General features: G+C 36.0%; 1 protein-coding gene across 1 annotated transcript; it reads right to left on the bottom strand.

The window, feature by feature from the left end:
- Positions 1-2,048: 2,048 nt before the first annotated feature.
- LOC134240991 (uncharacterized) lies at positions 2,049-10,411 on the bottom strand (the record flags this gene model as incomplete). The annotated part of the gene is made up of 3 exons (XM_062723091.1): positions 2,049-2,551; positions 6,745-6,868; positions 10,266-10,411. Coding segments are annotated over 3 exons (432 nt in total), but the record flags the coding sequence as incomplete, so codon positions are not given.
- Between the last annotated feature and the right edge of the window lie 5,939 nt (positions 10,412-16,350).

Genomic DNA, 16,350 nt, shown 5'->3' with positions numbered 1-16,350 from the left:
GCAATGAATAGAATAATGATCCTTGATTAAGTCTCTTTACGTTCTTAGAGTAGTCTACTTGCATGCCACATTATATTATAATCAGACTAAAGCTGTATTTTAGGGTAGAATTTTGATAGTATTGATTTTACAGAAATTTCTATCTTTAGTAACCAAGGCAATAATGTTCATCGAAAATGATAAATAGAATTATGTATCTCAGTGTAGTCTACTTGGGTGCCAAGTTATACTGAAATCAGACCAAAACTGTAGGAGGAATAGCATTTTGAAACAATTTCACAGAACTTTCCATTTTTAGTAACCACGGCAACATTATTCACCGAAATCAAAAACCGATATAAAGAATTATGTATCTTAGTGTAATCTACTTGGGTGCCAAGTTATATTGAAATCAGACCAAAACTGCAGGAGGAGTAGCATTTTGAAACAATTTCACAGAAATTTCTATTTTTAGTAACCACGGCAACTACGTTCATTGAAATCAAAAAATGATGTACATAATTATGTATCTTAGTGTAATCTACTTGTGTGCCAAGTTACATTGAAATCTGACCAAAACTGTAGGAGGAGTAGCATTTTGAAACAATTTCACAGAAATTTCTATTTTTAGTAACCACGGCAACACCGTTCATCGAAATCAAAAACCGATATATAGAATTATGTATCTTAGTGTAGTCTACTTGTGTGCCAAGTTATATTGAAATCAGAACACAACTGCAGGAGGAGAAGGATTTTGGAACAATTTCACAGAAATTTTGATTTTAGTAACCAAGGCAACAATGTTCACTAAAATCAAAAACCGATAAAGAAAATTATGTATCTTAGTGTAATCTACTTGTGTGCCAAGTTATATTGAAATCAGACCAAAACTGTAGGTAGAGTAGCATTTTGAAACAATTTCACAGAAATTTCTATTTTTAGTAACCACGACAACACTGTTCAGGGAAATCAAAAACCGATAAACAGATTTATGCATCTTAGTGTAGTCAACTTGTGTGCCAAGTTATATTGAAATCAGACCAAAACTGTAGGAGGAGTAGCATTTTGAAAAATTGTTTACCGACAGACGAACAGCTAGACAGACAGACGCCAGACGCATTACTATTCCATAAGCTCTTCTAGTCTCTGACCAGTAGAGCTAACAAGAGGCTCATAGGCCACATCGCTGACCTGAATAACTTTGGTCATTCTATTCTTTCCCATATTTCTCCTTTGTAATTCCTATTGTGACCACGCCCTATTCCCAGAAATTATATTAATTTGGAGATTATAGAATCTTGACTACCCCTGCATGCTTCCACCCAATTGTCAGCTTTTCTGGCGCAGAGGCTCTTGAGAAGAAGACTTTTCAAAAAAAATTTTTTAATTCTGGGGAATCTCAATTTCTGTTTAATCCATGAGTAGCAAATTATGCGTATTTCTCAGACGGTCTCTATATGCCTTACATTTACATTAAGTGAGCTTGGACAAAGTTTCGCAAAAAATTTGTGTCCGCGTAATAGCATAAATTAATACCACACACAAAAAAGTACTTATACAGTATTTCAGTGTAAAACTTCCCTATTGTGTCCCCTCCCCTCCCCCGGGGTCATGATTTTAACAATTTAAAATCCATTTTATCCCAGGATGCATCCATATAAGTTTCAGCTTTTCTTGCCCAGTGGTTCTTCAGCAGGAGATAATATATATGTTTATAAATGTCTGTCATTGTAAAACTTGGATTCCCTATAGTGACCCCGAACTACCTCCAGGGGTAATGATTTTTACGATTTAGAATTTACACTACCCCAGGATGCTTCCACATAAGTTTTAGCTTTTCTGGTCCAGTAGAAAGATTTTCCCCAAATATTGTGGGTCTGTCCTATGCCCAGAGGTCATGATTTGAACAATATAGAATCTACACTACCCCAGGATGCTTCCATGTAAGTTTCAACTTTTCTGGCCCAGTGGTTTTATAGAATAAGAATTTTTAATGACCCATCTGACAATTTCTACAAGTTCAGAAAAGTAATAATTTAGTAATTTGTATTTAAGTATTTTTATTTGACAAGCAAAAAAGATACAAAATTGGTTGGAAAATTTATAAAATCTGTCATTGTCTTTGTAATGAGTGTAATGAAGTATATACATATGAAATCTGTCAGGTCTTAAGCAGCAAAACATTGTAGCTTAAGACTGTTGTCTGACTGTGTCATAACAATGTACAGCAAAAAAGATCATTGAGAAGGCTTCATGACTAACAACAGAAGAAAATATAATGTCCTCGGTATCTCAAAATAAAGACTGCCCAGTATAGACACACTTTGTCCGTCTCTATGAGTGTACATTCTTATCTGTGTGCCTGTCTTCCCTTTGTCTGTCTGTATGTGTGTACACACTGGTCAATGTGTCAGTCTGTGTTCTCTTCATCTTTTGACTTCTTGGATTCCGTTTTCTGGACGTCCACGACTCTGACCCCATCCCTGTCGATGGCGAAGTCGTAATCAGCTGACGTCTCCAGGCTCGCTAACAATCTCTCCTCTACATTGTCTGGTGTGATGAAACCCACATCCTACCAACAGAAAATAACTAGGCATTAGTCTGGTGTGATGAAACCCACGTCCTACCAACAGAAAATAACTAGGCTTTGGTCTGGTGTGATAAAACCCATGTCCTACCAACAGAAAATAACTAGGCTTTAGTCTGGTGTGATGAAACCCACATCCTACCAACAGAAAATAACTGGGCTTTAGTTTGGTGTGATAAAACCCACGTCCTACCAACAGAAAATAAGTAGGCTTTAGTCTGGTGTGATAAAACCTACGTCCTACCAACAGAAAATAACTAGGCTTTAGTCTGGTGTGATAAAACCCACGTCCTACCAACAGAAAATATCTAGGCTTTAGTCTGGTGTGATAAAACCCACGTCCTACCAACAGAAAATAACTAGGCTTTGGTCTGGTGTGATAAAACCCACGTCCTACCAACAGAAAATAACTAGGCTTTGGTCTGGTGTGATGAAACCCACGTCCTACCAACAGAAAATAACTAGGCTTTAGTCTGGACAGACAAACAATGTCTTGATTCCTTCTACCTGTAACAAGAAATGAATGATGACTTGTTCATACCTTTACCCTCTTCCAGTTGGATGACAGTTTCCTAAGAATTGTTCATTGATTACTTGTTCATACCTTTACCCTCTTCCAGTTGTTTGACAGTTTCCTAAGAATTGTTCATTGATTACTTGTTCATAACTTTTCTCAGTTCAGTTATTTGATTGTTTTCTATGAGAACTGTTCACTGATGACTTGTTCATAACTTTTCTCTGTTCAGTCGTTTGATGGTTGCCTCTGTGAATTTTTCACTGATGACTTGTTCATACCTTTTCTCTGTTCAGTCGTTTGATGGTTTCCTATGTGAACTGTTCACTGATCACTTGTTCATACCTTTTCTCTGTTCAGTCGTTTGATGGTTTGTGGCAACGCACTTTGAAACAAGAGGCCCATGGGCCACATCACTCACCTGAGAAGCTTTGAACATTCTGTTCTTTACCAGATTTCCCCCTTGTAATACATATTGTGACCCCACCCTACCCAACTGATCATAATTTAAACAATTTGAAATCTACACTACCATAGGATGCTTTGATTCAATATTGTAAAAATTGATTAACCATTGTGGCCCCGTCCTACCCCCGGGGGTCATGATTAGAACAATTTAGAATCTACACTATCCCAGGATGCTTCCACATAATTTTCTGGCCCAATGGTTCTTGAGAAGAAGATTTTTCCTATATATTTCTATGTAAAACTTTGACTCCCCATTGTGGCCCCGCCCAACCCCCGGGGATCATGATTTGAACAATTTAGAATCTACACTTCCCCGGGATGCTTCCACATAAGTTTCAGCTTTTCTGGCTCATTGGTTGTTGAGTAGAAGATTTTCAAAGATTTTTCCTATATTTTGCAATTTAAAACTTTGATCCCCCATTATGGCCCCGCCCAACCCCCGGGGGTCATGACTTTAACAATTTAGAATCTACACTACCCCGGGATGCTTCCACATAAGTTTCAGCTTTTCTGGCCCAGTAGTTCTTGAGTAGAAGATTTTCAAAGATTTTCCCCATATATCTTTATGTAAAACTTTGATTCCCCATTGTGGCCCCACCCTACCCCCGGGGGTCATGATTTGAATAATTTAGAATCTGCACTACTTAGGGATGCTTCCACATAAGTTTCAGCTTTTCTGGCTCAGTGGTTCTTGAGAAGAAGATTTTTAAAGATTTTTCCTATATATTTCTTTGTAAAACTTTGATTCCCCATTGTGGCCCCGTCCAACCCCCGGGGGTCATGATTTTAACAATTTAGAATCTACACTACCCCGGGATGCTTCCACATAAGTTTCAGCTTTTCTGGCCCAGTGGTTCTTGAGAAGAAAATGTTTAAAGATTTTTCCTATATATTTCTATGTAAAAATTTGATTCCCCATTGGGGCCCCGCCCTATCCCCGGGGGTCATGATTTTTACAACTTATAATCTACACTACCCAAGAATGCTTCCATATAAGTTTCAGCTTTCCTGGCCCAGTGGTTCTTGAGAAGAAGATTTTTAAAGATTTTTCCTATATATTGCTATGTAAAACTTTGATTCCCCATTGTGGCCCCGCCCTATCCCCGGGGGTCATGATTTTAACAATTTAGCATCTACACTACCTAAGGATGCTTCCACATAAGTTTCAGCTTTTCTGGCCCAGTGGCTCTTGAGCAGAAGATTTTTAAAGATTTTTCCTATATATTGCTATGTAAAACTTTGATTCCCCACTGTGGCCCCGCCCTACCACCGGGGGTCATGATTTTAACAATTTAGAATCTGCACTACCAAAGGATGCTTCCATATAAGTTTCAGCTTTCCTGGCCCAGTGGTTCTTGAGAAGAAGATTTTTAAAGATTTTTCCTATATATTGCTATGTAAAACTTTGATTCCCCATTGTGGCCCCGCCCTATCCTTGGGGGTCATGATTTTAACAATTTAGAATCTGCACTACCTAAGGATGCTTCCATATAAGTTTCAGCTTTTCTGGACCAGTGGTTCTTGAGAAGAAGATTTTTAAAGATTTTTCCTATATATTTCTATGTAAAACTTTGATTCCCCATTGTGGCCCCGCTCTATCCCCGGGGGTCATGATTTTAACAATTTAGAATCTACACTACCCCAGGATGTTTCCACATAAGTTTCAGCTTTTCTGGCTCATTGGTTCTTGAGAAGAAGATTTTTTAATGACCCCACTCTTTTTTTGTCTTTTCTTGATTATCTCCCCTTGTGAGGGGACTTGGCCCTTCATTTTCATAATTTAAATTCCCCTTCACCCAAGGATGCTTTGTAGCAAGTTTGGTCAAAATTGGCCCAGTGGTTCTTGAGAAGAAGTCGAAAATGTGAAAAGTTTACAGACGGACAGACAGCTAGACAGACGGACGGACGGACGACGGACAAAATGTGATCAGAAAAGCTCACTTGAGCCTTCAGCTCAGGTGAGCTAAAAATTACGCACTTTGAAAAATTTTTTCAATGTGCGTTAAAATTGGGACAAAATCAACGCACTTTGAAAAATTTTTTCAAAGTGCGTTTAATTTGGGACCAACTCAACGCACTTTGAAAAAATTTTTCAAAGTGCGTTAAGAGTCTACATCAATATATTTTACCATGGAGACACTTAACGCACTTTGAAAAAAATCATATTCTAGTAATGGAAAGATTTTATTTGTTATTTATTTTTCAAAAAACTAACCCTTACCCTAACCTTAAAAAAGAATTGATTTACTCCCGTCGAAAAGAGGAGAAGACGGGTATAAGATCCCTAGCCTCAGTCCAAATCTTTATCTTTCCAATACATAGGTGTCGGTGACAAACGGGGGAGGCGAGCAATAAACCCAAAAGGGGTAATCTGCATTTTCAATGCTTACACGATGTATATATCATTCAAAAATAAGTGGGGGCCTAGCCCTCCCCCCTCCCCTGGCCCTTCACCTGGTCTCGATGTCGATGCTATATACTCAAAACATTCATATAATTATGTATTTACCTAACTGGTATGACGTTGAAAACTTTCAATATTAAATGAGTTAATTGAAATAGATGAAAACTAGAAATTTTTAAGTACAGTAAAACATATGAGAGAGAAAGAATTTTCATAGTTTTGAACAATCAAACTGCCCCCTTTTTATTATATATGATAAATGCTAAGTTGCTTCAAGCTGTCCACTGTTAGTGCCCCCTTTACATCTTTACATCTATTTATCAAAGACTACAGAATTTAAAAAAAAACGAATTAATGATCTTAAACAATCGTCACTCTTTTTTTAAGACCTCTTTCCCTTTTATTTTATCAAAACCTCAAATATCTAAAACGTCAATATCTCAGGTCCTGAAGTGACTTTATCATAAAAAGTTTTCCAACCGGGATCTGTTATTTATCATACCGATTATTTTCTAGGAATATTGATCAATCTTTACATTTTTTTTTCAAAGTGCATTAATATGGTCGATATTAACGCACTTTGAAATAAAAATTAATTTTTTCAAAGTGCGTAAGCTTGGTCCCAAATTTAACGCACTTTGAAAATTTTTTTCAAAGTGCGTAATTTTTCAAAGTGCGTTGTAACAATGGTTTCCTCTGTGAACTTTTCACTGATCACTTGTTCATACCTTTTCTCTGTTCAGTCATTTGATGGTTAACTCTGTGAACTGTTCACTGATTACTTGTTCATACCTTTTCTCTGTTCAGTCTTTTGATGGTTTCCTCTGTGAACTGTTCACTGATGACCTGTTCCTGTCCTAATATCCCCAGTAACCTCCCTTCTTTCTCTTGATATCTTTTTTCCTCAGCTGCTTCCCTACAACCAAAACAAACTTCCCAGTCTACATCAAAATATGGCATTGTGTCAAACATGTATTTACTGTATCCAGGGTTATTTTCGCCCCATGTTATTTTTGCCCTTTTGAACAATTTTGCCCCGTTTTAAATTCACCCATGCAGTCATAGTTCTGTTTAAGAAATTATGAGGTGTAATTTGAATTCGCCCCGTTTTAAATTTGCCCAATTAAGGAGAGGGCGAAAGAAGCAAAATAAAATGAGGGCGAAAATTTTCTTGTACACAGTATATGAAATATTTAGTTAGTAGAATCTGGTTGATCAAGAGATGTTTGTAAAACAAATCATTCCTGTCTGAAACCAGAATCTCAACAGTGACATCACTGAACAGATATCATGTTGTCTTGATTTCTTGTTTTTAACAAATTTAATTAAATGTATAGATTTATCATATGTATGAAATGATACAGATAATGAATGCGATACTGTAGACGTACTTTTTTCCGCGGAGACATAATTCCGCGGAATCACAATTTCTGTTTAATCCACGGGTTGAAAATTATGCGGATTTCTTAAACTGTCCCTATATGCCTTACATAGATATTACTGTAGATCACTAAATTTTCGCGACACCTTATTTTCGCGAGATTGTCATTGACTCTTTGTAAGCGAGACATAATTTTCACGAATAGTTGTTATTCCTCTATATAATCGTGAGGAATACTTTTATACGGGAGAACATAATTTTCGCGAATGCACTGTCTCGCGTAATTACGCGAAAATAAATTTCTCGCGAATAAAAAGTGATTTACAGTAAGTACACTTGGACATTTCCGTGGAAAATTTGTGACCGCGTACATAGCGTAAATTAATACCATGGGAACAAGAGGCCCATGGGCCACATCGCTCACCTGAGTAACTTAGGTGATGCAGATCTTTTTAATGATTTTAACAATTTAATATTTACACTACCAAATGATGCTCCCACATTAGTTTCAGCTTTCCTGGCCAAGTGGTTTTTGAGAAAAAGATTTTCAAAGATTTGTTCTATATATTTCTATGTAAAACTTGGATTCCCTATTGTGGCCCCGCCTTAACCTCGGGGGTTATGATTTTAACAATTTAATATCTACACTACCCAAGGATGCTTCCACATAAGTTTCAGCTTTCCTGGCCCAGTGGTTCTTGAGAAGAAGATTTTTAAAGATTTGTTCTATATATTTCTATGTAAAACTTGGATTCCCTATTGTGGCCCCGCCCTACCCCCGGGGGTCATGATTTTAACAATTTAATATCTACACTACCCAAGGATGCTTCCACTTAAGTTTCAGCTTTCCTGGCCAAGTGGTTCTTGAGAAGAAGATTTTTAAATGATTTGTTTTATATATTTCTATGTAAAACTTTGATTCCCTATTGTGGCCCCGCCCTACCCCCGGGGGTCATGATTTTAAGAATTTAATATCTACACTACCCAAGGATGCTCCCACATAAGTTTCAGCTTTCCTGGCCCAGTGGTTCTTGAAAAGAAGATTTTAAAGATTTATTCTATATATTTCTAGGTTAAACTTGGATTCCCAATTGTGGCCCCGCCCTACCCCCGGGGGTCATGATTTTTACAATTTAATATCTACACTACCCAAGGATGCTTCCACATAAGTTTCAGCTTTCCTGGCCCAGTGGTTCTTGAGAAGAAGATTTTTAAAGATTTGTTCTATATATTTCTATGTAAAACTTGGATTCCCTATTGTGGCCCCGCCCTACCCCTGGGGGTCATGATTTTAACAATTTAATATCTACACTACCCAAGGATGCTTCCACATATTATGAAACTTAAAGTTTCAGCTTTCCTGGCCCAGTGGTTCTTGAGAAGAAGATTTTTAAAGATTTGTTCTATATATTTCTATGTAAAACTTGGATTCCCTATTGTGGCCCCGCCCTACCCCCGGGGGTCATGATTTTAACAATTTTATATTCACACTACCCAAGGATGCTTCCACTAAAATTTCAGCTTTCCTGGCCCAGTGGTTCTTGAGAAGAAGATTTTTAAAAGATTTGTTCTATTTATTTCTATGTAAAATTTGGATTCCCTATTGTGGCCCCGCCCTACCCCCGGGGGTCATGATTTTTACAATTCAATATCTACACTACCCAAGGATGCTCCCACATAAGTTTCAGCTTTCCTGGCCCAGTGGTTCTTGAGAAGAAGATTTTTAAAGATTTATTCTATATATTTCTAGGTTAAACTTGGATTCCATATTGTGGCCCCGCCCTACCCCTTGGGGTCATGATTTTTACAATTTAAAATCGGCACTACCCCAGGATGATTCCACATAAGTTTCAGCTTTTCTGGCCAAGTGGTTCTTGAGAAGAAGATTTTTAAAGATTTGTTCTATATATTTCTATGTAAAACTTGGATTCCCTATTGTGGCCCCGCCCTACCCCCGGGGGTCATGATTTTAACAATTTAATATCTACACTACCCCAGGATGCTTCCACATAAATTTCAGCCTTTCTGGCCCAGTGGTTCTTGAGAAGAAGATTTTTTAATGACCCCACCCTATTTTCGTATTTTCTTGATTATCTCCCCTTGGAAGGGGTCTTGGCCCTTGATTTTAACAATTTAAATTCCCCTTCACCCAAGGATGCTTTGTACCAAGTTTGGTCAAAATTGGCCCAGTGGTTCTTGAGAAGAAGTTGAAAATGTGAAAAGTTTACAGACGGACGGACGGACGGACGGACGGACGACGGACACCGGGTGATCAGAAAAGCTCACTTGAGCTTTCAGCTCAGGTGAGCTAAAAAAGTACTTCTACAGTATATATAATGATACTTTATCAATTAATGATTGGTTTTTATTCCTATTTATTCCATTTATCTCTAAACTCTCCACTACATGACTTTGACAACCTTCCTTAGAATGGCTTCATGACTTTTATGACTTACCTTACAACCGCTACATAACTTTTATGACTTACCTTAGAACCGCTACATAACTTTTCTGACTTACCTTAGAATCACTACACGCCTGTTGTAATGACGTTTTATGACTTACCTGAGAACCGCTACACGACTGTTACAGACCCTCATTCTCTCCTGCATCTCCTGCCAGCTCACTTCAGCTATCTTATACTTGTCATGGTTAGGGTTATAATCATTATGGCTACATGACTATTGTAATGACGTTTTATGACATATAACCTTAGACTACTCGACTGTTGTAATGACGTTTTATGACTTACCTTAGAACCGCTACACGACTGTTGTAATTATGTTTTATGACTTACCTGAGAACGGCTATACGCCTGTTGTAATGATGATTTATGACTTACCTGAGAACGGCTACACGCCTGTTGTAATGATGTTTTATGACTTACCTGAGAACCGCTACACGCCTGTTGTAATGACGTTTTATGACTTACCTGAGAACTGCTACACGACTGTTCCAGACCTTCATTCTCTCCTGCATCTCCTGCCAGCTGGCTTCAGCTATCTTATACTTGTCAGCTTTCACCTTCACTGGATTGGGTAAACTCTGGTCTGGTACTAGTTTTATCAGTTGCCTAAAAAGATATGAATCATTTTATGAAAACAGTTAACATTTGTATTCAATGGATTATCTTACAGTTTTGTTATTTTGTTATAAGAGGTCTTTGGTGATAGAATTGACTAATTCAATCTGACGTTTATACTGTAGATTGGGAAATAATCACGATGGTTTTAATTTCGCTATGTTCGCAATTTATTATTTTTCCGCGAAAATAAACCCAATGTGAATGCTATCATTAACTATTAAAACATTTAAATTGTAAGAAATTTTCCTACAGCATGAAATTAAATCATCACGATTGGAACTTTTTGAGAAATTGTGCCAGGAATATTAACACTGTGGAATTAAAACAACTTACTTAAGGAATCACTGTCTAGTTAGGAGGGTATGTCAGGGCATCAACAATAGTGGGAAACATGGGATAATTTGCATAACGGGCGAAGCCCGTTATGCTTAAATTATCCCATGTTTCCCACTATTGTTGATGTCCCTGACATACCCTCTAACTAGACAGTGATTCCTTATATTTCCATTTCATTGTGAAATAAAATTGTAGATTTAGACTTTAAAAATGTAGATAAATAGATTTAAATCACATGATGACTTCCATGCCAATTTCAATAGTCCTCGCCAACCGACGTCAAACACAAAGGCAGCCGCACGAGATTTACATGCATATTTGGCCTCCTTAGCGTCAGACACAGAGACAGATGCGCACGAGAATTGCATGCGTATTAGGCCTCCTTAGCTCCCGACCTATCGACCTGCCTAATTTACATTTTGGCAGAATTATCAAGAAATAAACTACCCCTAACTTTCAAAGAGTTATCACAGAGAAAAAAATTAGAAATGGAAATATATGCAAATATAATCTCTAATAACTTTTTTTTTTATTTTTTAAGGAATCACTATCGTTGATGTCCATGGCATACTATACTAACTTGACAGTGATTTCTTATATTTCCATTTCATTGTGAAATAAAATTGTAGATTTAGACTTTAAAAACGTAGAGATTGATTTAAATTACACGAGGAATCCCATGCTAATTTCAAAAGATCCTTGCCCACTGACGTCAAAAACAAAAACAACGGCACAAGATTTGCATGCATATTTGGCCTTCTTAGCGTAACACACAGAGACAGATGCGCACGAGATTTGCAAGCATATTAGGCCTCTTTAGATGCTGACCTATCGATCTGCCTAATTTACATTCCGGTAAAATTATCAAGAAATTAACCCCGTTAACTTTCAAAAAGTTATCACAGAGGAAAAAATTAGAAATGGAAATATAGTATTATGTAGGCATTCCAATCACTGTGATTTAGTTAAGTAGCCCGAATTAACTATATTTTATCCCATGTTTATCCCTTTAGCCAAGGGATGTGACTTATTGGGTATTTCTATATATAAACAGTGTAAAACATTGGTTGTGAAGTATTAAACGTGTGATAAAAAAAATCTCCCATGATTTGTAGTTGCCTGTTGGATACGATTTTTAACCAGCTTGTTGTGTGTAATTTTATCCCCTCACCAAGGCCTGGTGATAAAAAGTCATATCCAACTACAAGTCATGGGAGATTGGATGTATAGCAGACAGTATATAGCCAATGTATAGGGAATTTATACTGCTTCACTAGAGAGATAGCTTTTCTAGTGATGCAGTCGAGTCTCCCTCTTTTTCAGTCAAATTATGCTAAGAAATGGTGAGCCTGTTTAACCCTTGAATGGGTGACCACTTCATGTTACAATATGCATGTAGGATTCATTTACATTCATAACAAGTTACTTGCTTTAGATTAAGGTACTCCCAATGTAATTTGTAAATTACAGAAAAAAAGATTGCCTATGTAAATGATGTATATCCCTCTATACTAGACTATAGTATTGTAAAAGGAAAGGAGAGAAATGTGATGGACCAGAACAGGATTCAAACCCGGGTCCTCTGAATCTCCAGTCAGATGCTCTACCGACTGAACCATCTGGCTACCGGTGATCGAACCAGTCAGATGCTCTACCGACTGAACCATCTGGCTACCGGTGATCGAACCAGTCAGATGCTCTACCGACTGAACCATCTGGCTACCGGTGATTGAAAAGGTCTGATTGCCACAATATAAAATCGCTATCAATTATTTTCCTTTGGAATTATACATTCAATCCGATTGTTTTAGATCATGTCACATGAGGTAAGACAATTCGTGATGTCTCCCTCATGTGCAACTGTTGTTGCCCTTCAGATGACAATAAAATAGTGTGTGTTGTCGCCCTTTGAATAAAGTTACACGGGTTTAACAGGTCGGAGAGAATACTCTAAATCAGGTATTATCCGTGAAATCGCGTATAATACCCGATATTAGGGTATCGTTGAATCCACAAAATCGGGTATTCCGTGCAACTTTCTATAAAAACTAAAGAATAAAGCAACGGCGCATTATGCCAGTTACTGTTATTTGTACACCAGTATCTTATGGATTTATTTTTACTAAACCTTATTTATATGGTTGTCAAATAAGTTTAAAATCACACGACAAACACTGCTGGGGTAACAAAGAGGACACAATGGTGTTATTTTTTTTCAATATAATTTCTAAAAACAAATAACTATACTTCGTTTGTCTTTATTTCCCATTAAAGTATTCCATGTACTTAATTTTCTAAGTTGTGCACTATTCACAAAATGTGAAACGAAATTGAACGACTAACGCTGTGTTAAGTATTTTTACTGAAAAATGTATGGCGTCCCTTTCACATGAAATATAAATTATTCCTAATAGTTAGAGAGTACAGTATAAGCGAGTCATAATTGTATATCTCTGCCATGATATAATACCAACGTTATTATAAAGAAGAAAATAAAATAAGATTAAATAAATACCCATGGGAATACAGGTTGAAAATAGCTAATTGAAGGTGAGTATCCTTTTTTATGTCAATTTAGCATGGAAATTTTTATTCAAAGACACCGTAAATTTTTTGGTTGCATTTTAATCGATACAAGATATGCTATTTTACCTTTATTTTATGCAATTGTGTGAAAATTGAGAGCAAGAAATCATGTGAAATAAAAGTCAAATGTGTACATCTTTTCACGAGCTTATAATACATTGAATTTCTTCATATAGATCGAGGTACAGTCATATTCAAATATGAATTACATAGTTAAGTTTTCACATTTCTTATAGTTTTTACGTTCATGAACATGTTAATGAACAAACTGAAATGATGGAGTGTTCAACTGCTCCTTGGAAACTCTTGTCTTACTTTTTGGGAATATAATTCCTCATCGAACATTAAAATTTCTTAAAATTGTAGCCACTTCCTTTCTTTACTATACTATTTGATAGACAGGGTAGATTTTACCTTTTGTTGTCTATTTATTTTATATAGCTGTCTCAAAACCTCATTATAATATAATATACAACGCACTATCTGAATGGTTCTAGACAATCACTATGTCACTGTGATACTTATTACTCATGGCAATAACTTTTCATAATACTCATCTATAATGAAAAAATGTGTTAAAAAATAAACATGAATTTTAGTTACTTGTATTACATGTAGTATCATATTGTATGAGAAAAAAAACAGGTTGCTTTTTGTTTACCTGTATAATTTTTATTTGATGAATAAATCTTCCATACAATTAAAAATATATACATGTAACCGAGTTTAACCGACCATGATATTCAAAGACATAAAGCAAAAAACTTTGCATTAACATTTAATTCAATGATTACGAAAGGAGGGGTCTCTTGGACACATGCAGAACACAGTCAAGGTTGTTTTGTCAGAGGTGGTCAAGAAGCCTTTAGCCCCCCCCCCCCCCATTTTTTGAAGTCGCCAAGAAATGGTAAAATATGGATGACTTAGCGAAATTAAATGATCAACAGTTCTGTTCTCTAAGCTGTATTCCTGAAACTATCACTGTCTCTGCTAAAATGTTGAAGACATATTCTGCAGATATGTATGAATGATAAAAAAGAAAGAGAAAGAGGGTTTTTTTAGCCAAAATTTTAGACATTTTTATCTCTTACATTATTTATACATTCATAAATAAATTTGATTTTATGCACAAGATGAATATTAGGGTAATTAATGACGCATAATTAGATACGATAGACAATCCCTTGTTTATACATGGCATTATATCTTGTGTGTGAAATATGTTTCCGTATAATTTGATTTATTATCAAATTGTTCATGTTTGTCGTGTTGATGTGGAATTATTTTAAATTCCCGAATTCTGATACGTTACAATTCTGTTGTGTTGGGAATGAACATGAGGAAGATGCATATACTTTCAACATTAGGCCATATAAAATTAATCTTTAGATTCTCATCCCCGCCCGCCCCTCTCAAAATGTCCCGCCCCGATGTTTTTTATTTTGATATTTGGGTATTTTCATGTATTTTTATTCAGTAAGAATTTGGGTCAAAGTTTAAGAGTTATCTCCCGTCTGTATTAAAAGTCGCGTGTCGCTATTTATAGCAAAAACACCATGTGAAGAATGGAGAAAAATCGGCAATATAAGCAGTTTAAATGTGTAAGGAAAAGATAATTTGTCAGTATAGAGAAGGCAGAGAAAAAAAAATAGCATAAACACATATAGAATCAAGATACAATCACTGACAGGAGCAAGTATGTAGAGAGATTGTAACTAAGTAAAAATAGACGAGGAAAATGACACCTGGTCAAGTTATATATAACGATCTCCAGCTGTGTGACTTAGCTTTGAAATAAAAAAAAATCTACAATATCGTAGACAGACTTAAGAGAAGGCCTAGATTTTTCAGTAGAATAATTATTAAAACATTTATATAGATTTTGCAAAATAAGAAGTCACGCATACACAATTTATTGGTATCCCCACCTCATTTTGTTCAGGGTGTGCCGTATAATGTGTACTTGATAATTTGTTAATTAACAATAAACATTTAACTTTTAAAGCAAAAATTTTCTTTAAATATTTAAAAGAATATGAAAAGAATTAAATCTATTCATATTTGCATTAAGGTAATGAAAAAAATGTGTACGGGGCGTCCACCTTAGGCCTATATATAAATTAACAATTATAAAAAAATAAAAAATAAAATCCGCCCACCCGCCCCAATTTTTTTGCAAATTAGGATGAGAATCTAAAGATTAATTTTACCTGGCCTTATGAAAAATATAAAGCAAATCAAACGTCTTTTTTGTGTGCAGATCATGAAATGTACTGAGCTCCACGGGTATTTGTTGTCCTAAGTGCATTAATCTTGATGCCCAAATTCTTACTTGGCTAGTGAAACCTTCTTTGTATCTAGATGAAAGTTAACTCAGCAACATGCGCCATCCCATTGTTTAAATTTTATTAGGTGATTACACCTCCTATACCCGATTTCGCAGATTCAACGATACCCTAATATCGGGTATTATACACGATTTCACCAATATACCCAATTTCGAGTATTCTCTCCGACCTGTTTAAGAAGAGAGATAACTCTTATTTATAATTATACATGTACAATTGCTAAATATGCGGGATCGGTAAACAATAAATTCTAACGATGATGTCAAAGTTGTCTGTTGACATATTTTGAAAGTAAAAGCAGAGCAGAGTAGGAGAACACAAGAGGTTTGATTACTATTTTCTACACTATCTCATTGATAATTTAGATTCTTCAGGATAATAAAAATTGGACTGTTTATAAGGCAGACGTCACCAATTCAATATCAGGCATGAGTAGGCACCCGAGGGTGACAACCCTACTCAGACTTGATAATTGTTGATGTCTCCTTTCTAAACAGTCCATAACTGTATAAAAAAAAGTATACAGACTAAATAGAGGTAGAGCTATGGAAGACCTATAGATAATTATGTACATGTATTTAGACTTCATCATTTATATCATTACAGATTTCCTACATATTTAGCTACCCCAATGCATATTTTTACAGATAAACTGAGAAAAA

Source organism: Saccostrea cucullata, unplaced genomic scaffold, assembly GCF_032062105.1.
Source record: "Saccostrea cucullata isolate Sc308-1 unplaced genomic scaffold, CSIRO_AGI_Scuc_v1 ctg22920, whole genome shotgun sequence".
In the NCBI taxonomy this organism is placed as follows: domain Eukaryota; kingdom Metazoa; phylum Mollusca; class Bivalvia; order Ostreida; family Ostreidae; genus Saccostrea; species Saccostrea cuccullata.
The sequence above is the reverse complement of the archived record's forward strand: the minus strand, read 5'-3'. Positions and strand labels throughout refer to the sequence as shown.